The 24,227-nt window shown below is 41.3% G+C and overlaps 1 protein-coding gene across 14 annotated transcripts in view; it reads left to right on the top strand.

The window, feature by feature from the left end:
* The window catches only part of TNIK (TRAF2 and NCK interacting kinase), a 254,044-nt gene extending 230,214 nt beyond the window's left edge, over positions 1-23,830 (top strand). For all 14 annotated transcript variants that reach the window (XM_066601124.1, XM_066601158.1, XM_066601133.1 and 11 more), the window contains 9 exons: positions 998-1,130; positions 6,060-6,230; positions 7,627-7,770; positions 9,519-9,653; positions 12,402-12,502; positions 17,158-17,307; positions 19,237-19,396; positions 20,505-20,644; positions 21,927-23,830. In XM_066601124.1, the coding sequence (XP_066457221.1) occupies positions 998-1,130; positions 6,060-6,230; positions 7,627-7,770; positions 9,519-9,653; positions 12,402-12,502; positions 17,158-17,307; positions 19,237-19,396; positions 20,505-20,644; positions 21,927-22,010 (1,218 nt within the window). In that variant the 3' untranslated portion in view covers positions 22,011-23,830. The remainder of the gene's footprint in view (positions 1-997; positions 1,131-6,059; positions 6,231-7,626; positions 7,771-9,518; positions 9,654-12,401; positions 12,503-17,157; positions 17,308-19,236; positions 19,397-20,504; positions 20,645-21,926) is intronic.
* The last annotated feature ends 397 nt before the right edge of the window (positions 23,831-24,227 follow it).

Below are 24,227 nucleotides of genomic sequence, written 5' to 3'. Positions count from 1 at the left end.
CCTTATAAACGTGTTTGGTGGAGTATTGGACAAACATACTAGTGCAGTATTCTTAATCCTGGAACTCCTAAGGTTTTTGACTCGCGTAGTTTCTGAACCTGAGCACATTAGGCTCGCAGTTAATGCTGAGCACTATCACATGTTTCGCAGGAAATATGGTTTCAAAGGACCCCTTTCTTAACTATTTGTTACTTTCTGTTATTTCACCATTATGTGGTTGGGCATATCACAAACACATTACAAGTTAACCTTGAAACTCTTTATTAATCTCCTTTATACAAGATATTGAAAATAGTGTTACCAAATAACATTACACTGTTAATTCACTTTAAACTTTTTTGGCTCTTCCTTGTAACTGAAGAGTGTTCACTGCACACATTAAGGCACATTTACACTGAACGAGTGTCGGGCAAACGATGCCCGCCACTCGTCCCTGTGTCTCTGCGCTCCTGCACTGGAGCTAGCACAGCTGGCTCGCGCACAGAGCTGCCAGCAGGGGGGCGGGGCAGTGCAGGAGATTTCTCTGCTCTCACTCCCCCACCTCCCTCCATTCATATAACACAGCGGCCGTTTCGCTATGGAACGGCGTCCGTTTAAACTAAATGATGAGCGATGAGCTTCATCGCTCATCTTTTATGCAGCTCCCGATCCCCCTCCATACAAACCTCAAATGCGCATGATGTAGGTTTACGTCCTTTGTCTTTAAGGGGTTAATTTTGTTGACGTAAATCTTTTCTTGTGACTTTATTGGTAAAATACACTTACAAATATATTACATAAAACCGCATGTATTGTAGAAGAAGTGTCATAAACCATTCATGAAGATTATCTACAACATGGATAAAGTATGACGAGCATCTTTCCTCTGCTCAGCAGGCCAGCACTTGTGTATATTCCTGCTATATATATTGTTATAGAATTCCACTATATTTGCCTACTTTGACCAGTACTATTTTCGACCATTGGGGTTTGACCTCTTCTATTTTAACCATTGTAGTATGGCATGGGAAGTACCACCAAATCATCCTTTACTCCATTTGTTGACCCAAGAGTTTACCAGACTTCACCCACTGATAATGATGATGAAGACGATGATGATGATGATGACGATGAAGAGACTTCTGCAACAGGTATTAGGAAAATATGGTTTGTACGTAAATAAGCTGGTACTGGTATTGTAGCCAAGAGGTAGGTAGGCAGGTGCCTTATTTAGGATGATAGTTAAACTGGTTCAATGTGATGGCTTAGCCCATTTAATGCTTGGAAGAACTGACAGGATGGTTGCTTCCTTTGTGGTGCAGGAATACAGTACTCCTAATAAATTTATAGCTTGCATATCATTGACAGGACTCTCATGTTCAATAGTTTCTTTGTAGTTAGGTATTACAATAAGGCCCAAGACAGCACAAAATGTATTGTTCAGTTATAATAAAGTTCCTAATTAGTGTTAGGTTTTTCCTTCTTCTTTTTTTAATTTCTAGCAATACAGTGATACTTTGTGTTGCCAGTACCTCAGCTTGCGAGCTTTTTGACTTGCGAGCAGGCTCTCTCATGAATTTTTGCTCTGATTTAAGAGCAAAAACTCGGGTTACGAGCCTACTTCTGCATTGCAGCATTGTCGGCTGCTGCCGGCGGCCCCATTGAATGCGATGGGCTGTCGGCAACCCCTGCAATGATTTTCGGGAAAGGGCTTTAAATATAAGCCCTTCTTTGAAAATCATCCCTAGCATGTGTAAAAAAGAAAAAAAATATGTACACTCACTTCTCCGCCGCAGCCAGGGCTCAGCTGCGTGTAGCCGTTTGTTCTCCCTGCACTGCTCTGATGTTCTTTCATCAGGCAGGGATTTAAAATACCCGCCTGCTGAAAGAGCTGTATCTGATTGGCTGAGCGCTCAGCCAATCACAGGCAGCGCTCAGCCATTCAATGAATGACAGCTGAATGCTGCCTGTGATTGGTCACAGCGTTCACAGGCGGCGCTCGGCCATTGATTGAATTCAGCAGCAGAGGAGAGGTAAGTATATATTTTTTTATTTTTTCCACATGCTAAGGATGATTTTTCAGGGAAGGGCTTATATTTAAAGCCCTTCCCCGAAAATCACTGCAGGGGTTGCCGGCAGCCCATTGCATTAATCCGTTCTGCCATTGCTTTCAATGGGGCCCCCACTGCTGCCGGTGGCCCCATTGAAAGCAATGGCAGAACGGATTAATGACATTTCAATGGGGAAAATTGATTTGCCATTTGAGAGTTTTGGGTTAAGAGTTCAGTCACGGAACAAATTAAACTCTTAACCCAAGGCACCACTGTACTTCCAATCTTACCAGCACCCTTCATGTACTCTGCACACAATACTGAGAGTCCTCTGCTCCCTCTCAGGTCATTCCTTCTGCTTTGTGGTTGAGTTGCAGAAGGAAACTGCTAAAATTAAGAATGAAGTTTACCAGTATTGCATGGAAAATGCAGAGGACAGGCCGAGCAGAGGGTTCTGATGTGCAGCATTAAAGGGGTTTTGACACGGATTCAATTTTTATGCTTTAGCAGTCATTGTTCCCTGGTCTGCCTAATGAACACAGGGAACCCACGATTAACGGCATGCTAAAGCATAAAAATCTTATACTTACCTTTTTTCCTGTTGTTGTTCTGCAGCGGGGTCATCTCCCAGCAGGCTCTTCTTCTTCTTCCTTCGACGAGCCGTCCCCCTCTGGGAATCCGCGCATGTGCAGAAGACAGGTGCCCTCTGGCAGGAGTCAGGACGGGCCGCCTCTCCACTGTGCATGCGCAGCACTCAAGGGTTCAGCCAGGACAGACAGGCCACCCACAGCAAGCACTGCTTGTGACGTGCTTGCTGTGGGCGGCCCGTCCGTTCACCTTGGAAATGGCTGGCAGATGGAGCAGAGCAGGAAGCGGTCATATTGACCGCTCCAGTTCTGCTTCTGGAACCCACAGAAGAAGATGCCTGACGCAGAGAGGACATGCCTGGCGATCAGTCCTGGCCAGGCAAGGTAAGTAAAAAAATTTTTTTTTCATGTCAGAACCCCTTTAACCGATAGATGGGGGGTGTGAAATGATGTCATAAAGGGGACATTGTTTTGGCAACTTCTTAACTACAGCCCAGAAACATGCAGCCATTTATAAATAAAAATGAATCTTGTTATTTGTATAGCGCCAACGTATTCTACAGCACTTTCAGGTAATTTATTAATTACACCCGACCAAGCTGGGTTCTCATTTTACCGACCTTGGAAGGATGGAAGGCTGAGTTAACGTTGAGCCGGCTACCTAAACCCTGCGGTCTACCTGAATCGTGAGCAAAGCTCAGGACTGCATTTCTGCTACCTTAGCACTTTGCGCCACACAAGGCTCTTTTTCCTATGGCCTATAGTGTACAAAGCACCCTGGATACTTGCGTTTGACACACCACAGTGACATAGGTAATGATCCGGGTATTTTAAATGACTGTGGTAGGTTAATTTTATTACATTATGGAAATTTGCCTGCAGTTTTACTTAACGTAACCTGATGACTATTTCTGTAGTTACAAAATTTAAGATCATTCTGAGTATAGTATATGTAACCTTTTAGATGGACTATTAGATTGTTAAAATTTTTTTTTACATTTTCAAGAAAGTTAAATGGGTGATTTCTGGTTCTCTATAGAATTAATTCCTGAATACAGGACTGCAAGCTTTGGTGCTTTCCCCTGTAATTTTATCCAAAGTGGGTTATTGTTTTATTATATGATGTAATGGCAATCCTTTCTTCTCTTCCTAGCAGATTATCTATGATTACGATCACTGGAAATAATTATATTTTAACCCCTTCCCGCTCCAGGACGTACATTTACGTCCTGCAGTGTCGGGGTATGTATTAAGAGAGATCGTGGCGTGACCTCTCCTCATACAGCGCGGTTGTCAGCTGTTTATTACAGCTGACATCCGTGGGCAATAGCGGCAATCTGATGATCATGGCTATTAACCCTTTAAATGCTGTTGTCAATTTGTACGCCCCCCCCCCCCCCGCGTGAGATCGTAGGGGACCATACAGGTGTCATGGCAGCCGGGGTCCTTCTGAAAGGCCCCAGAGCTGCCTTAGCAAACTGCCTATCAAGCCGTCCCCATGGGGTGGATTGATAGACTGCCTGTCAAATCGCAGTATGACTTAATGCTATAGCATTACGTCATACTGCAGGAGCGATTAAAGCATTGCTAGTTGTGGTCCCCCAGGGGGGCTAAAAAAAGAAGTTATAAATTCATTGAATTCATGAATGGCTGAGCGCTGCCTGTGATTCGCTGAGTGCTCAGCCAATGAAACAAGCGCTTTCTGGGGGCAGGGATTTTTAATTCCATGGCCTCCAGAACGCAGAAGAAGACTGCTGTTTCGGAGAGTAGAGCCAGAGGGCTCTTCTAGGTGAGTATAATTTTTTGTTACAACCAGGGATGATTTTCAAGTCCTTCCCCGAAAATCATAGCTGCAGGGGTTGTCTGCAACCCACTGCTTTCAATGGGGCCGCAGCAGTGCTGATCCCATTGAAAGCAATGGGATAGCATCACAAACTTCTGCCACAGCTGTGACAGAGGATTCCCTTATCTCCTTGATTCTCGTGGGGATGGAGAAATCCTCTGCCATAGCTGTCACAGCTGTGGCAGCAGTCCGCGATGTACTCCCTATGTTTAGGGAACAGCACCTGCCCCTTTGAAAACAATGAGCAATATCGCAGCGTTTTCTCTGCGCTGCGAGGCACTCGATCTCGCATCGCTAGAAAAAATATCGCTAGTGGGTAGGCACTAGGGTTGACCGAGCGTACTCGTTAGGGGAAATTACTCGACCGAGTATGGGCATTTTCGAGTACATGCCTGCTTGCCCGAAAAGATTCGGGGGGAGAGCGGGGGGAAGATCTTTCTCTCTTCCTCCCCCCCGCTTTCCCATGCTCACTCCCTCAAGTCACCGCTCACCCCCGCCGGCCCCCGAATCTTTTCGGACGAGCAGGCAAGTACTCGAAAAGTAATTTGCCAAAACATGTACGCTCGCTTATCTCTAGTAGGCACCCTAAAGTAGGAAGAAAAGTGGTAGAAATCATGCTGCTGTTTAGAAGTGTGTTACTACCGTAGTAGAGAGATATTGGAGCTTCTTTACGAATACTGTCTAAAAAACAGTGCTAGCTCAGACTGCACAGTCTTAAAGTATGCCAGATTTATCACTGAATGATAAATATGTTACATTTTAAGACTCGCTAGTCTAAGTTTAGACTATCTATTAGTTGGCTTAGTTTGCTCCAAAAATTGTACTAATTGTTTGATGCAATTCAAAGTAATTTGGCGTAATTTTGTCCACACCCTTTTTTGGACTAGTTGGCAAAATTGTCCAAAAGTGTCTGAAAACACATGATAAATATGGCACAAGCATATAAGACACTATTTTGAACAGCAAACAAGTGCCATTGTATGTAGTGCTTTCATAGAACCACTCGGACAGAGCAATAGTCTTCGTAATAGTGTCCCATGTTTACTTTGTAGAACAATTTTACTGTCCTGCCATATCTTCAACTGTCACATTACTTGAAATAGAACATAAGAGTCTTTCATCTCATGTTTGTTTTTGCTAAAGCTACATAATGATTTTTTAACTTATACATCTGATCAAAAATCTAAATGCACTTAAGAAATTGGCTAAAAGCTTAGAAAGAAAATCTCTGCTCTGTAAGGTTGCTATACTGTACCATTTGAAAAGAAGCAGCATCGGCTGTCCTTCTTCCTAGCTGAATGTTAATAGGCATTTTAATTTATTTTTGTTCTTTTGCTGCGCTTGAAGTTTTATTTCTTTATTTCCTTTCCCCTAAAGAAAATGAATGTGAAAACATGGGTTAGCAACGTTGTGCACACCAGCTCTTGCTAGTCTACGTAACCCCGGGGCAGATGGTTTTGGGGGATGAATGGTAGCAATGTCTGGTGTGCCAAAGGTTGTCTGTGCCCAGTATGAATTGACACATAATGAGATTTGTGACAGAACACGCATGCTCCATTTTCTTATTCTTTTGCTGAATGAAGAGAGTGTTTTTTTTAGCCCTGTTTACTAGCGAACTGCTTAGACAAGAACAAGCCAAGCTGAATGAGGCCAGAAAAATATCAGTGGTAAACGTGAACCCTACCAATATTCGTCCTCACAGCGATACTCCAGAGATCCGGAAATACAAGAAACGCTTTAATTCTGAGATACTTTGTGCAGCATTATGGGGTGAGTGTTACTATACTTTTCAGACCTTTCGTAAACTAATTCTGCATGTCTCTTTATTGTTCGTTATACACTCCTTGCCTCAGTCTACTGTTACAGTTACATTAAAGATTCTGTACTTGGCTGGAATGCAACAATCTGAAGGAAACAGATTTAAGGCTTATGCCCATCACCGTGTTCCACGCGGTGAATGGAGTCAATGCTGCGTATGATATACTGTCCATACACAATACATTGCGTATGGGCAATGTTCTCATACACATCCCGCGATCAGAACAAAGCAGGGAATTAAAAGAAAAGAAATCACTCTGCGCATGTCCGTGTGCTTGTCATTTGCAGGCATGCACAGTGCTATATGCAGCCAGATGCAGTCTCTGCCAGCAGAGCGTATGGCTGCAGAATGTGTACAACGCTGCGGGTCTACGCATACGGCCTTGGGCATGAGCCCTTAGTATGATTATAGTCATGTCAGGTGTTGGATAGAACACACATAATTCTATGACTATTTATGAATATGAGACTATTACCTTTTAGAGTAATTTGCATTGATTGAACCAACTATGTTAATGGACAAATAAAAGTTTCTTTAGTTGTTTCTTTTCTATCCATTTTCAACTAAAGTACACACTCTATATTACTTGGTTGCCATAAGAAAGCCTGAGCATTCTGCAGAAAAAATATCAGATCATCCGAGAAATTAAAACATAGAAAAATTCATTTAGTGTAATTAAATGGGTTGTACCAGGACTAAAAATTGAGGGGCTCAGTGCAACACATCCCAACTCAGACTGTGTCTTGGAAAAATATACAGTGTTCTTAATACAATACATGTGAAAATCTTGCTTCTAATCAGCATAAGTGTATGTTAAGATTTTAGGATTGGGATTTTGAGTTGGAATATACCGTTCTTGCACTGAGACCCTCAATTATCCTTTATCTACAGGATAAGGGATAACTTTCTCATTAGTGGGGGTCCACTGGGGTCCCTACCTATACTGAAGTTCTCCACATGAATGGAGCAACAGTCGAGGATGCACACTGCCGTTCCAGTCATTTCAATGCGATTAGTTCACATGATCACCTATCTCTAGAAGTACCTTTGAAATGACCGGAACAGCAGTGTGCATCCTCGACCAATGCTTCATTCACGTAGAGACCCTGGGGACCTCAGATCTTGGAATTGGTGAGGGTCGCTGCAGTTGGACCCCCACCAGATTGTGCAGAATATGAAAAGGTATTAAAATAAGAGAATAACTATTACTGACCTGATGAATCCAGCAGCACCACTCTGCGAGATACTATATTATTTTGTTTGTTGACCAGCACAATCTATTTGTATTTTTCCCCACTTCTGCCCATGCAAATTTACTTATACACATTTAATGTCTCTTGCACACAGGTGTAAACTTGCTGGTGGGCACAGAGAATGGACTTATGTTGTTGGATCGAAGTGGGCAAGGAAAGGTCTACAACCTTATCAACAGACGAAGGTTTCAGCAGATGGATGTTCTGGAGGGACTGAACGTCCTGGTAACCATATCAGGTGGGATATACTACATGCAATAATTTAGGCTTAGTACAGCATTTGTAACTCTTTACTATGAAGGTACAATCATGAATCAATGTAGTTAGAATAAATAAACCTAACTTTGTAGAGACAAGCAAAGGCAAACTTGTTGAATCCTCAGTTTGCACATCATAACTTATATAAGGTACATTGGTTTGCACAGGGCTGCCTTCAGAAAAATCTGGACCCATTGATCCACTGATTTCTGAGTTTCAGCCGACATAGCTCATGCATATATCGTGCAATGTAAACACTGTTCGTTCAGTGTTTCACAAAGCAATGAGAAATGTGAGTAAGAGAAACCAAGTAATCTTGTAGATCTGATACCTTTTAATGGCTAACAAAAATACATGGTGTTATAGCAAGCTTACAAACCTACGCAGGGTTCTTCCTCAGGCTTAAATGGAATAGATCAAAAGATATATATATATATATATATATATATATATACACGCACACATACATACATATGACAATTTGACTTAAAACAATACCAGAACAGAATGAGATCGGGGTTATACCACTAGATTGGCGTATTTCCAATGTGGTTCCAGTATACAATAAGGGGTTAAGAAGGAAGCCTGGTAACTACAGGCTGGTAATTCATACTTCATGATCGGAAAAATATTCAGGGGTTTCTGAGAGATGCCATCCTGGAACACCTGAAGGAAAACAACGGTATAACCCCTTATCAGCATGGGTTCATGAAGGGTCGATCATGTCAGACCAATTTGATCAGCTTCTACGATGAAGTAAGTTCTAGGCTGGACAGGGGAGAGTCTATTGATGTCGTATATCTGGATTTCTCTAAAGCATTTGACACCTTGCTGCATAATAGGCTGAAATATAAAATGAGACAGCTCAGTCTGGGCGAAAACATATGTAATTGGGTAAAAAACTGGCTCAAAAATAAAAAGCAGAGGGTGGTAATAAATGGTTCGTACTCTGATTGGGCCACTATCACTTGTGGGGTAGCCACAGGGTTCAGTATTAGGCCCCATTCTATTCAATATATTTATCAATGACCTGATAGAGGGACTGCACAGTAAAATATTGATACTTGCAGACGATACGAAATTATAAAAGGTAATTAATACAAGTGAGGACAATGTATGGCTGCAAATGGACCTGGATAAGCTGGGGGCTTGGGCAGAAAAATGGCAAATGAAGTTCAATATTGATAAATATAAGGTTATACACATGGGCAGGAGAAACGGATGTCACCAATATACACTAAATGGGGTACTGCTAGGGAAAAGTGAGATGGAAAAAAACCTTGGGGTCCTAGTTGACTATAGACTTAACTGGAGCAAACAATGCCTGTTCTACTGCTCCATTCACTGTGGGACTGATAGAGATAGGTAAGCACTATACCCAGCTATCTCTATAGACAGTGCCCATGTGCGGCTACCACTCTGTCAACACAGAAGACTTTGGAACCACTTTTCTCGTGATACCTGGGGGTCCTAGCTGTCAAACCCTCAGTGATTGATCAATTTATTACCTCTCTTATATACAAGTAAATTTAAGCCAGTTGAAGCCAATGATTTGGGAAGAACATTTGGGTTACAAAAGTTCTAGATTCTTGTATTTATTATTTGATTTTAAATTGTGTGCAATTAAATAGTAATTTCATTATGTGTGAAATGTATTTCTTAAAGGCAATTCATGTAAATTTACCCTAGAATTCCTTTCTAATTTGTATGCATGCATCTTACTTTCAGGGAAAAAGAACAAACTGAGAGTGTACTACCTTTCCTGGTTGAGGAATCGAATATTGCACAACGATCCAGAGGTGGAGAAGAAGCAGGGCTGGATAACTGTAGGGGACTTAGAAGGCTGTGTACATTATAAAGTTGGTAGGTTCTTAACCAGACTTCTAGTTCTCTTGTGTCTACATAGCAAGTGTATTTAATTATGTGCTTTATATACTAAAGGCATTTTCAGAGTTCTGCAATAAAATGGCTAATGCTAAAATAAAAAAAAACATTACTTTACTTGTTAAATCCATCTCAAGGGCTTCCCAATGTCTTTGTTTACTTGGATACATTGATGAAGTGCCTGTATACCTGTTTCACCGCTGCAACCAATCACTAGCCTCCTTGGTCAAGTGTCATATACCACTGATTTGTCACCGTGACAGAAAGGAAAACCCTGTGTGTCAACAAGCCTATCACCGAGGGAATCACTAAAATATAACTTTTATTAGGTAAAGATAAAAATAAAAATGTATAAAAGGCGTGGACTCTTATTCCAGTTACACTCCTACTCCTAATCTCAATCCCTTGGAATTTAATGCATGTAGGATCATTGTCATGCATATCACGTATGTGTGTCGCTATGTCCTTTTGGGCCATGATACTGAAGGATTAACATACTGAGCGTTAAATTCCATCTGGGCACCGTTGTATACTAATGCAGCAAAAAAGGCTTCTTTATCCTCAGCAGCACTTATCTCTGCCGCGCGCAGCGGTTCCGGGGTGCCGGGCGCCGACTCTGCTATACCTCCTAAGGTTGGCAGTGGTTGGCGTCCCGGACCCGTCGGGGCTACTGCACATGTGCGGGAATCCCGTTCCATCACGGGTTTTCGCTGAGGCACAGTTTAGTGTTGGTTGATGCTCATTGGAGCACTGGGGACGAGCCCCCCTGCTGGGAGGCGTGGCTTGTACTTTAAAAAGCCTCTGCTCTGGGCAACATACCATTGCTGCTCATTTTCACACAGCCGTTCAGGCTGTTCGGTTCTATAACCTAGACTCACCATCCTGATGATGCGGTCACTGCATTAAGGACCGCGGAAACGCGTAGATGGTGTTAGCCAGCCTAAGATAGCCTTATTGTTGTGCTTGACATGCCACAGATGTCCACATCATTGTATATCGGGCTATCTATGCTTAAATGGTGATAGTGAATGCAGCAGTTACTGACAAAGAGGGTTCATTATATATCTCATTGAACCCTCTTCAGTTCAGCTGCTCGTAGCTGCTGGTGATTATAAAATCTCACAAACAGCGGCATTCATCTCTAGTGAAGCAGTGATCAGCTGTTTTTATTAGCTGCACTCAGCAGTGTTTAGTCCATGTGACAGGGTCTTATGAGTTAATGACCCTGGTCTAAGACTCTCCGCTGTGTCTGTCCCTAATGGGAATGTGGTAAAATAAAAGGAACGTTTGGTGCTGTAATATGTCCTTGCACCATTTAACTCCTAGTTACAGACCACTCAGCGCTGCAGTCTATTTGCCAGCTTTTATATAAACTAGATAAACACGCTAAATGACGTCAGTCAAGCGAGTCACTATATGGATGAAATTAGTGACCGTGTTTACTATAGCTGGTTATCGCATCAGGGTATAATCCACCATAATAGGGGATATACCACATAGTATATACCTGATTGATGCTATATTTCCTGGGCATTAATATATGCCTCAATACTCTGCCAGACGGGGGTTACATTTATTATTCTGGCCTTTACCCATTTATCGGCTCCAACGTATAAATACAAAAAATATAACCTACATTGTGCTTTGTTAGCCCTTGTGGCCATTTATACACGTAGAGCTGTACACAACCATAATATATATCTCGACCCATGCACCAACAATATAGATTGGGTCATTGTGGTTGTGGAGTTAGAACTTAGCGCATCATCTGGTATATACTTATATGGACTTACTACTGTTAGAATATCTACTTGTCCAGTAGGAGTGTAACTGGAATAAGAGTCCACGCCTTTTATACATTTTTATTTTTATCATATACCACTGAGACCAGTGATTGGCTGCAAAGGTCATGTGTGTATATGAGTATGTCATTGGCCGATCCAAATAAACAAAAACAATGGGTAGCATGGGAGTGGCTGTGTTGGGGCATTGAGGGTTTTATCAGGTATGTATTGGTTCTTTTATTATCACACATTTCCATCGTGGCCAATTTTTTGCTGAACTTGTAAAGCTGCTTTAAAGATTGCCTTTGTCTCAAGGGTTAAAGTGTAGTCAGTAATTGCAAAGTTGATTCGAATTAATTGTTTTATGGAATGCCACTAGAGATGAGCGAGCATACTCTCTAAGGACAATTGCTCGATCGAGCATTGTCCTTAGCGAGTATCTCCTCGCTCGGCAGAGAAAGTTCGGGTGCCGGCACGGGTGAGCGGTGAGTTGCGGCAGTGAGCAGGAGGGAGCGGGGGGGGGAGAGGGAGAGAGAGAGATCTCCCCTCCGTTCCTCCCCGCTGTCCTCCGCCACTCCCTGCCCGCCGCTGGCAGCCGAACCTTTTCTCTTGAGCGGGCAGGTACTCACTAAGGTCAATGCTCGCTCGAGCAATTGCCCTTAGCGGGTATGCTCGTTCATCACTAAATAGCACATGTCATATTTATGGATACATGTATAGCCCTATTCATTATAATCATGCACCACAAATTACCAGTTACTTCTCATTGTAATGTATAGAAACCCTATGGGCCATCATGATGCAGTGATTGTGATTGGTTGACAAGAGGTTCTATAGGAGGTAGTGCAAGAAAACACTTGGGTGTTTCCAGCCTTTCTTTGGCGTCTGATATTTTAAGAGCCTGACTTTACGTTTATGTTTTTTGCCTTTCATTTATTTACAGTGAAATATGAAAGAATCAAGTTCTTGGTTATTGCATTAAAGAGTGCTGTAGAGATTTATGCCTGGGCTCCGAAGCCATATCATAAGTTTATGGCTTTTAAGGTATGTATAATTCCTGTTATAGAAGCGTACAGAAACCTCATTGTATAACTGAAACCTGGACTGATATCGCATTTTTAAATCTGTGATGCGTTTTGCAAGAAAAATAGATTGCAGCGCTGCACATACCATTTTCATGTTGTGGTAAAAATAGTTGCTTGTGAATTTTTTTTTTTAATCTGTTTTTCTTTGGGCTCCCATAGAAATGAATGGGAAAGTCCTGGACAGGATAGTAAGACATGCTGCGATTTTTCTATCTCCAACTTGTGTTTCAAGTGAGAAATCACACATGTAAATTAACCCATTTAAACTAATGGGTGCTTTTCATGTGAGATTTTTGTGGAATCGCCTGTGTAAATACACCCATAGACACTGTTGCATTGCAAGAGTTCTGAGAATTAGAATTAGGCCGGCTTGACATGGGCGTATTTGCGCACAAAATACGCAGAGAATAGAACCCAATGACTTCAATGAGTTTGTTGACATGCATGTATTTCCTACGCATTTCAGTCATGCAGATAAAAAGCAGCATGCTCTGTTTTCCTGCACATCTGTGCAACAAAAGTCCCCCTAGAAGTCAATGGGAATGTGTAAATGCACGCAAAGTGTGCTAGGAGATGTGAGAAACACTGCGTTATCACGCAGAAAAAATACTCATTAGACTAATTGATCATTTTAATTGCAGCATATTTTTCTGCCTTGAGCAAATGCAGATGCCTTGCGTGTGAAAAAGGTATAGTAAAATACACCGATGTACGCACAAAAAGGCAATGTTCGTTCCGCAAAAATACAACAGTCATGCGCACGCAAATACGCATATCCTCATGTGAATCTGACCTTACAGTCTAGAAAAATGATTAATAGAAGTCTGAAATTGCCAACTAATACTACTGCCTCATATTTATTTCAAGGCTTTGAGATTTACAGAATAGATACTCAGGTCAGCGGTCAGAAATATAATGTTTACAAAGTTGTAATCTATCAAAACAGACCCCAACTTTATGCTCACTTTGTGGTGCTTTTGTTTCTTTAAGGCCTCATGTCCACGGGAAAAATCAGGCCCGCCGCTAATTCTTCATGGAGAATCCGTAGCGGGTCCTTCCTTTCCCGCGGACATGATGCTAAAAAATAAGAAATTCCTTACCTGTCCGGACGCTGCGGACCTGCCCTCCGTCGTGGCCGGATCTTCTTTCTTCGGCCCGGTGGATGTGCACGGCACTCCCGCAGCGTGCCGCGCGCATGTGCTGGGCACTCCTTTTTTTTTTTTTTTAACTCCTGCTCTCCCACGCGCGGAGGCTTCCATAGGCTTCAATAGAATTTAACTACCTGCGGGTGTCCAATGCATCCCTATGGGGCGCGGATCCGCATGCAGGAAAAACGCTGCAGATTTAAAATCACAATTATCCCGTGGACATGAGGCCTTATCCTTTAATAATTTTTATTAGCATTTTCAAAACAAGCCATAAGCTTTGCCAGCTAGTATAGCCGAACAAGCTATAGAACATAGCATTCTGAGGATATTCTATCATAACATTTCATAAACTCCTAAAACTCAACCAGCCTGACTTGGGCTCTATTCACATCCGCACCAGATGCTCCGTTCAGAGCATCCTCTGCAGATCCAGTATGAAATGCCAGACAAAAGAGTCATGCATGCAGGACTTTTTCATATGATAGAAAAGCCGGACAGGTGCAGGAAGCCAGCAGAACCCATTATAGTCATTGAAGTCCATTTGATACTGTTTGGTTCCGTTATGAGCTAGATCTGCTCCATCAGGGTAATCCATTTTCCTGCTCCCATAATGGAGTAGGAAAGCATAATCCCTAGCGCTGATGTGGATTCAGTCTTAGACAGACAAACACTAGGGAAAACACAAATAAGGAAAAGAAAAAGGGGTAAGAAGGGAGGGACCTTTGTGACAAATGTAAAATACTATTGTGTACAGATTAGATTTCCTTTATATGAAAGACATCTTTGCCAGGTTAAAATGCTATGAAGTGTCAGTTATATAACCTACACTACCGTTCAAAAGTTTGGGGTCACCCAAACAATTTTGTGTTTTCCATGAAAAGTCACACTTATTCACCACCATGCGTTGTGAAATGAATAGAAAATAGAGTCAAGACATTGACAAGGTTAGAAATAATGATTTGTATTTGAAATAACATTGTTTTTACATCAAACTTTGCTTTCGTCAAAGAATCCTCCTTTTGCAGCAATTACAGCATTGCACACCTTTGACATTCTAGCTGTTAATTTGTTGAGGTAAGCTTGAGAAATTGCACCCCACGCTTCTAGAAGCATCTCCCACAAGTTGGATTGGTTGGATGGGCACTTCTGGCGTACCATACGGTCAAGCTGCTCCCACAACAGCTCAATGGGGTTCAGATCTGGTGACTGCGCTGGCCACTCCATTACCGATAGAATACCAGCTGCCTGCTTCTGCTGTAAATAGTTCTTGCACAATTTGGAGGTGTGTTTAGGGTCATTGTCCTGTTGTAGGATGAAATTGGTTCCAATCAAGCGCTGTCCACTGGGTATGGCATGGCGTTGCAAAATGGAGTGATAGCCTTCCTTATTCAGAATCCCTTTTACCCTGTACAAATCTCCCACCTTACCAGCACCAAAGCAACCCCAGACCATCACATTACCTCCACCATGCTTAACAGATGGCGTCAGGCATTCTTCCAGCATCTTTTCATTTGTTCTGCGTCTCACAAACGTTCTTCTTTGTGATCCAAACACCTCAAACTTGGATTCATCCGTCCACAACACTTTCTTCCTCTGTCCAATGTCTGTGTTCTTTTGCCCATCTTAATCTTTTTCTTTTATTGGCCAGTCTCAGATATGGCTTTTTCTTTGCCACTCTGCCCTGAAGCCCAAAATCCCGCAGCCGCCTCTTCACTGTAGATGTTGACACTGGTGTTTTGCGGGTACTATTTAATGAAGATGCCAGTTGGGTACCTGTGAGGCGTCTGTTTCTCAAACTAGAGACTCTAATGTGCTTATCTTCTTGCTTAGTTGTGCAACGCGGCCTCCCACTTCTTTTTCTACTCTGGTTAGAGCCTGTTTGTGCTGTCCTCTGAAGGGAGTAGTACACACCGCTGTAGGAAATCTTCAATTTCTTAGCAATTTCTCGCATGGAATAGTGGAATAGCCTTCATTTCTAAGAACAAGAATAGACTGTCGAGTTTCAGATGAAAGTTCTCTTTTTCTGGCCATTTTGAGCGTTTAATTGACCCCACAAATGTGATGCTCCAGAAACTCAATCTGCTCACAGGAAGGTCAGTTTTGTAGCTTCTGTAACGAGCTAGACTGTTTTCAGATGTGTGAACATGATTGCACAAGGGTTTTCTAATCATCAATTAGCCTTCTGAGCCAATGAGCAAACACATTGTACCATTAGAACACTGGAGTGTTAGTTGCTGGAAATGGGCCTCTATAACCTTTGTAGATATTGCACAAAAAAACAGACATTTGCAGCTAGAATAGTCATTTACCACATTAGCAATGTATAGAGTGCATTTGTTTAAAGTTAGGACTAGTTTAAAGTTATCTTCATTGAAAAGTACAGTGCTTTTCCTTCAAAAATAAGGACATTTCAATGTGACCCCAAACTTTTGAACGGTAGTGTATATATGAAATCCATGGCTACCAAGCCGTATCACATTTGGGCATTGAGTTATTTAGGATATTAGTTAACCTGTGGTTAACCATAATCCATCCCAAATTGTTTTGAACTAATTCAAAAGGTATGGAGCCTGATTTCCAGCTGCCTGCAATTGTTATTCTTACAGCCGAAAGAATAAAGTTGATCAATTTCCTGATATTTTTGGGAAAACCTGGAATTGGCGCATTCAATACTGCCTGTATGAGATCTTTCTGAAGATTATTACTTCTAACTGAATTCACCAAATGATATATGCGAATCCAGAATCTACTTACTTTCGGGGATTTCCATCATACATGATACATAGTACTCAACTGTCCACATCCCCGAAAACATTGTTGCACAGCTCCCAGATAAATGCAAGACAATGTCATGGGCACCATATACCATCTCAGCAAAACCTTCCACCCAGTCTTCACCAATGATGGGTTAATAGAAAGTTTAGCTATATTACAATCCATACATGCCCAGTCCTCTATGTCTGTCGATTTCCCAATGTCAGATTCCCATGCAATCATGTATGATAACTTGGCAGACAAGGGCAGCGCTTTATAAAGGGTAGAAATAGTAGCTGACATACCAGATCACAAACTATTGGTAAACCTTATTCATTTTGGTGGAGTTCAAACTGCTATGTATTATCCTCTCCTCAACGCCCTCCTTAAACATTGTGGGCACCTCTAAGAGTTTGGCGAAAAGTTAGAAGAAAATAATAAATTAAAGGACAGAAAATTGAGATGTTGGCCAACAAAACAGGTTTATGTTCACTAATCCTGGATGGCTAATTGAGCATGCCTTTTATATGCAGCCTCCTCTTTATATCCTGGCATGTATTGGGGCCAGCTGTGTTCTAATAAGCAGATTCTTCCAACCGTAACATTGTCAGACAGTGGTTTTGATTGTTTCTTCTTTGTTGAAGATGTTCTGCACTTTATTCAATTACTTTATTATGTTGACCTAGAAATAAAATGGAATATACATGTTTAGTCTTTTACAGATCTACAACATAAGCCATTGCTTTGTGACTTGACTGTAGAAGAGGGTCAAAGGTTAAAAGTAATATTTGGCTCCAGCACCGGTTTCCATGTCATCGATGTTGATTCTGGAAATACGTATGACATCTACATACCATCTCATGTAAGTAATGGAAGAAGACCATGTCATTGTAATACACTTTTCGATGTGTAGATCACACTGTGATAGTTTATATGAATACAAATGAACATAGAGTCGTGGCCAAAAGTTTTGACACAAGTTTTGTGTTTTAGAAAGTTTGCTGTCTTAGTGTTTTTAGATCTTTTAGTCAGATGTTTCTATGGTTGACTGATGTACAGTTATTGGCGTTGGCAATGGAAAATGCTTTTTCCAGCATGATGGAGTACCTTGTCACAAGGTAAAAGTGATAACTTGGTGACTCGGTGAAAAAAATGGTGAAATTTTGGATCTATGGCCAGGAAACTCCCCAGATCTCATTTCCATTGAGAACCTGTGGTCAATTCTCAAAAACCGGAAGGACAAACAAAAACACAGAAATTATGATAAACTCCAAGCTCTGATTAGGAAAGAATGGGTTGTCATCAGTCAGGATCTGGTCCAGAAGCTGATATCCAACACGCGAGGGCAAATTTCAGAAGTCTTGAAGAATAATTGTACTTCAGTCTACCATAGAAACATCTGACTAGAAGATCTAAAAACACAAAAGCAGCAAACTCTGTAAAAATGAAAATTTGTGTCAGCCTCTAAACTTTTGGCCATGAGTGTATATCAGTTATTCACAATTTAAATTCCCAGTAGAGATGAGCGAGTGTACTCGCTAAGGCAAACTACTCGAGCGAGTAGTGCCTTATGCGAGTACTTGCCCGCTCGTCTCTAAAGATACAGGTGCCAGCGGGGGAGAGCTGTGAGTAGTTGCGGGAGTGAGAATGGAGGAGCGGGGGAGAGAGTGAGAGAGAGATCTCTCCCCCCCGTTCCTCCACGGTCTCCCCCGCCGCCCCCCCGCCGGCACCGAATCTTTAGAGACGAGCGGGCAGGTACTGGCAGAAGGCACTACTCGCTCGAGTAGTTTTCCTTAGCGAGTACGTTCGCTCATCTCTAATTCCCAGTGATATTTATTATAGTATGTGACCCTACAATGGATTTATATATAGAGCCATCAATATATTAATATCTATAAATTATGCTTACCTATAGACTTCTGTGTGGCAACCACTTTTTGTCCTTTGACCTGTACTTACATTTTGGTCTATTACCCATAATTATTGGTGAAATTTATATATACCAATCGTAAGAATTGCTAATAATTTGTTTGAGGGTCTCATATCTGGTTGTGCCTTACTTAATATTAAACTATTTTTGGTAGATCCTGATGGTTATTATGGCTATTATGTATTGGACTTGAACTTACACTTGACTTGAATAAATTAGCCAGTCTATTCAGATAAATGTAATAAATCAGAGTATAATACTTCTTTTTCCTTTTTTTCTAATTTATATTGCCCTATATCACATTGCCCTGAATCATAAATTCACCTATTAGTATGTTTTTGGAGTGTGGGAGGACACTGAAGTACCCAGAGTAAATCCATGCAAACATGGGGAGAACATACAAACTGCACGCAGATGTTGTCCTTGGTCAGATTTGAATCTAGGACTCCAGCGCTGTAAGGCAACAGTGTTAAAGGGAAGCTGTCAGGATCTTTGAGCCCCATTAACTATTTTATGGGGACCAAAGGTGAGGGAAAGTGGGGTCTGGAGAGCTGCTTTTAAATATTCTCACTAACATAGATATTAATGAGAGATGTGTGCATACATAGCATCCTGAAAAGAGTCATGCTGTGTGGGTGCTATGATTTCTCAGGGGCACTGCACTGGAATGGGGACTTGGCGAGTATGAAAAGCAGCTCCGTGGACCCCCTATTCGCTCACCCTTCGGACCTCATAACATAGTTATGGGCTCGAGGATGCTGACAGGTTCCCTATAACCACTGAGCCACCCTGCTGGCAACAGGAAGATATATGAGCTTTGCCTGTACTATTCATGAACTTTTTCTTTGTTCTTTTTTATAGATTCAGGGTAACATCACTCCTCATGCCATTGTCATCTTGCCTAAAACAGATGGCATGGAAATGCTGGTGTGCTATGAGGATGAGGGAGTGTATGTGAATACCTATGGCCGAATAACTAAAGATGTAGTGCTTCAATGGGGTGAAATGCCCACTTCAGTAGGTGAGTTTTTTTTTTCAATACATAAAATACTATAATCTATCCCAGTAAGGAATGAAAGTTTTATGCCACTTTTGGTAAAAGAAATGTACTATAGAAGTACTATGATTTGTCTTGGATTGGGGAAGTTTACATTTGGATATACTTTGAATATGTTATCAGAAATGAAAAGTCACATCTAGCCAGTAGATCCTAGGTGGAATTGCTAAGATGTGTAGCAAATGGCAAGCATGATGGATTTCTTCCCATAATCCCACAGTTTTTTGCAGAAGAAGAAGCACTTGTAAACTACTCAACTCTTCGGAAGGAAAGATTATAAGAAGTGTAACTAGAGTTTGTGTTATGGGCCCTTTGCATGGGATAATTATCGCCCAAACTTTCATTGCCCAATGTAAACCTGTCCTGTAATCAAAACAAACTCTCATCGGTTCAACGGAGCTTTTAGGCCAACATAAAAATCTTCCGTCAGCAGCATATCGCATATGGCTTCTTGTGATCTGAGGATGCACTGCTGACAGTAAGGGCCCATTCACATGGCAGTACTGTGTATTTTGGTCCGTGAAAATGGAATAAGGTCACAGCCTGAAATACACGGATTCCCTGCTGATTTTTGATAATTGGCAATTTTTTCACACGTAGAAAAACATGGAATTCTGTTGATTTTTTTTGTGTAGATGCAAAGCGAATACACAGGTTTCCTGCTTATGTACACAAGCCCATTGATTTAATAGGACATGCTGCGTGGGGGATTTTTCATGCAACCGAAAATCTGGTAAATACGCAGCTGTGAATGAACCCTTTGAAAACAATGGGTGCTATTCACTGTGTATCACACATAAAAAGTTTAAGTGTAATACTTGGCGTATTTACAATCGTGTGAATCAGCCTTTATGGACAGAGAGGGGGATGAACAAAGGATCATACAAACGATGATTCGTATGAAACATACTTGCTATATCGTTGATGGGTTCTTGTTACAGACCATTTATCTACCCATGTAAAAGGAAGTAGACAGCAGGACTTATGGTATTTTTCTGGCATGTAGGCTCATTTAGGACTCTGTTCCTTGATACACGTTTTTGTGACTTGATATTATGTGTTTTGTTCACAGCATATATCCATTCCAATCAGATAATGGGCTGGGGAGAGAAAGCTATTGAAATACGTTCCGTGGAAACCGGACATCTAGATGGGGTATTCATGCACAAGAGAGCCCAGAGGTTAAAATTTCTGTGTGAAAGAAATGATAAGGTAATTCAAATGCTTTTGTGACTAGCAAAAGATGCACTAGGGCTATAAAACCGCAGGTATGGGCACTTTTATACAGGCTGACTGTCGGACACTTAAGTGCTTCACAGCCATCCCAATGATTATCAGTCCTATCCTTTCACACAGGAGCAATTATCACTCAGTGAATGGAGTTGGAGCACACTGGAGATCTCTTCCGGCCACCCCCCTTCATTCATAGTAAACAGGCAGTCATTCCGAACGACTGCCTGTTTACACGGGCCGTCAGTTGCTTGGTATAGTTGAGCTAATAACCAAGTGACTCCGACATATCAGCAATTCTCGCTTGCCTGCCAGGTTCCATGTTTTAACAACAGAACAGGAGCCCATAATCGCTCTTTTAAGCGATCACTTGGGCGACTTTCGGCCCATGTAAAAGTATCCTAAGATATATTCATCTGATTTGTCTCTAGCTTTGAGTCCTAGCAAATAACATTGTTGTGTGTTTGAATCCTGCTGTTTTTTCTGATGTGTGAACAGGAATATGTATATGTAGGGGAAAGAAGGCAAGCATTCCTTGTGATCAGGAAAATGAAGGCAGGAATTCATTGCCTTAAGAGAATCTCAGTGAGATATCTTTCCATTTATGGCTGTTTCCAGGCACTAAAATTACAGTCAATGGAACCAGGGATTCCCAGCCAACCGCTTAGTTTATGGTGCTGTGGGGACATGATGGGTTCTCTTTAACATGTGAACCCATACTGCATGTAACTTGCCCAGTAACTATGAGTTGAGGACGTTCAAGCACTGTCAGTGCAGTGCCTCTCACGTTGTTATTATTCACACTAATTGACTAAAAATGTTTAACGTATAAGTTATATGTACAGAAATCAGTCTTTCTGTTTACTGAACTAGACATTAATTCACGTGGCGGAATATAAATAATACATGGAACCCAATAATAATTCACGGTACTTCCCATGGTTCTATGCTTATCCGTGTCAGGATATCTGATATTGTCTTTGCTTATACCCTGAAATGTCAAAAACAGTGTAAACCCCACAAAAAGTTGAAGGAACACAACCTAGAATCTTCTCTCCAGCACTGAATGAGTGCAAATTCAATAGAGTGGCACCCTTGCCAATGTAACATAATAGGGTAAAAAAGAGAATATATGTTATCTCAATGTCAATGAGTTTACAAGCAAGTCATTTGTCTCACCATTGGATGTTGAATTCTATTTCTTTCAATCGATTGATCCAAAATCTATGGTAGATGTTAACCATAATAATGATGTCTTTCGCAGGTATTCTTTGCATCCGTGCGGTCAGGAGGCAGTAGTCAAGTCTTTTTTATGACGTTGAACAGAAACTGCATGATGAACTGGTAACAGAGGTTTCCAAGGAACTCTCTCCAAGGCGTTCTTTCTACACTAGGTTTGGTATTGTAGACGTGCATAGCCTCGTTGAACTGTCTGCTACCATTTATACTGGTGGGGCATTCTTGTCTTCAATTCTACAGAGTGCACATAACTTGGTAGCAAGTTGTGCGAGTATTCAGCAGACCTTGCCCTACAGCCAGAACGGAGATGTTGCACTTGAACACTGGGAAAACTGTGGCTCAGAGGTCCACAGGTTACGCTGTGTTATAGTGGCTTGTTCATTTTACCTTTTTGTTGTGTCTTATTTTGTAAGAATGGCAAAACAAAACTTCTTGAGATTTGAGTCAGTTTGTTGATTTCTGTCTGCCTGCTCTAGCGTTCTATATAAATATACATATGTTGTAAAATTACTGAGTGAAATGAGACAGCACAATAATGTACCTTTTTCTGTTTCGCTGAAAGCTAAAGCTGTATAGCTGGGTAATTAAAAGAAAAAAACCTTTTTGCCTTCATCAGCCGGAATGTTGCTTTTTGATAGCAACAGCCTAAATCATTTTTATCGGAAAGCAGTTTCCTCTTCGTCTGGGAAACGTAATTTATATGGCTAAACTAGCCGTAGTCTAAAGAAATTTAATGCCATTACTCAATCTGTCTGTTCATAGAGTCTACCGATACATGCATATTGGTGTGTGTTGGTATGGTGATGGGCAGCAGGGGAACGTGTGAAATACACAGAGGGTGTTACCTGGGGTGTTTTTCTAATTGTATATTATGCAACAGGTCAGGGTGAAGAATATGAGAGAGTGTAAGTGAAGGCACCTTTTTAATTTTCATTCACATTGATGCAGCTATTCAGATAGATGGCTATTAGGCAATAATAGGACTTTTGCCAATATCGTCACAGCGACACTTTCTAGTATTAATAAATTAGAACATCAGGAGCTTCTAGGAGTCTGCGACCAATTTGATGAAAGATTGGTAAAAAAAAACAACTTTTTTAACCAAAGGTTGGCAGAACTTGGATAACTGCCCCGGTTGGTTACAGGCATTAAGCTTTACAGGCCAACATTGTAAAGTCAGACAGATTTAGTTTCCCAAAATTACCCAACGTACAGTAACAGACCACATCTGTGCAAAAAAAAAGAAAATAATAAAAGTATTAAAAAAAAAAAGAAAAGTGTGTACGTAGTTCAGGTGATACAGTCTTTTCAACACAAAATGCTCTAATAATTTAATGATAAAATACGTGTAACAGAAGATTATTTTTATTAGCTACAAGCATGGCTGACTGTGGTAATAGGGTGTTACATCCAGAAAACTGTGTTGCACTTTTTCTTTTTATTATATTTTTGGTTTTTTGTTTGTTTTTTTTCACCTACCTCGTTTTTCTTTTTTTCTTTTGGATGTCTCTTCCTCTTCTTCCTCTGTTTATTGCAGCATTCTTACTCCTTCGAATACCTGCAGGGATGTGTTGGTAACTGCGAGTGAAATCCTCTTAGTCTCTTTCCTTCAAAAGCTTAAATACACTGAATTGTAGACAATAAGTCTGTGGACTTTTCAGAAAATTGTTTGCACTCCACTAGACACTGATGAAGCAGTTACAGGTCAGAAGAAACGTGTGGCACCCCGTGTCATTTACAATTTGGTTGCAGTTGTTTTTATTTAGTGGCTGTGATTGTATTTTCGCCGGGTGCTTTAAACATTCTGTTGCTAACTGACAACCTTTTACCAGTAAAATAATAATAAAAAAAAATACACTGTTTCAATTTATTCTTTTTTATTGTGGGTTTTTGGGATACAGTAATGAAATAAAGGGACTTAATGTGTAACGACTGCTTGTCATTATTTAGTCATTTATTTGGTGTAAAATCGTCTCATTTCAAGTCAAAACATTTCTGGATGTTAAATAGAGATGAGCGAGCATACTCGCTAAGGCAAACTACTCGAGCGAGTACCTGCCCGCTCGTCTCTAAAGATTCGGCTGCCGACGGGGGGCGGGGAGGAACGGGGGGAGATCTCTCTCTTCCCCCCCCCAATCCTCCCTGCTCACCGCCGCAACTCACCTGTCACCCGCGCCGGCAGCCGAATCTTTAGAGATGAGCGGACAGGTACTCGCATAAGGCACTACTCGCTTGAGAAGTTTGCCTTATCGAGTACGCTCGCTCATCTCTAATGTTAAACATTGTTGTTATAAAGCCAGGTTCACAGTGCCCCCTTGCATCCTTC

The sequence above is a fragment of the Eleutherodactylus coqui genome, chromosome 1 (genome assembly GCF_035609145.1).
Source record: "Eleutherodactylus coqui strain aEleCoq1 chromosome 1, aEleCoq1.hap1, whole genome shotgun sequence".
Lineage (NCBI taxonomy): Eukaryota > Metazoa > Chordata > Amphibia > Anura > Eleutherodactylidae > Eleutherodactylus > Eleutherodactylus coqui.
The sequence above is the reverse complement of the archived record's forward strand: the minus strand, read 5'-3'. Positions and strand labels throughout refer to the sequence as shown.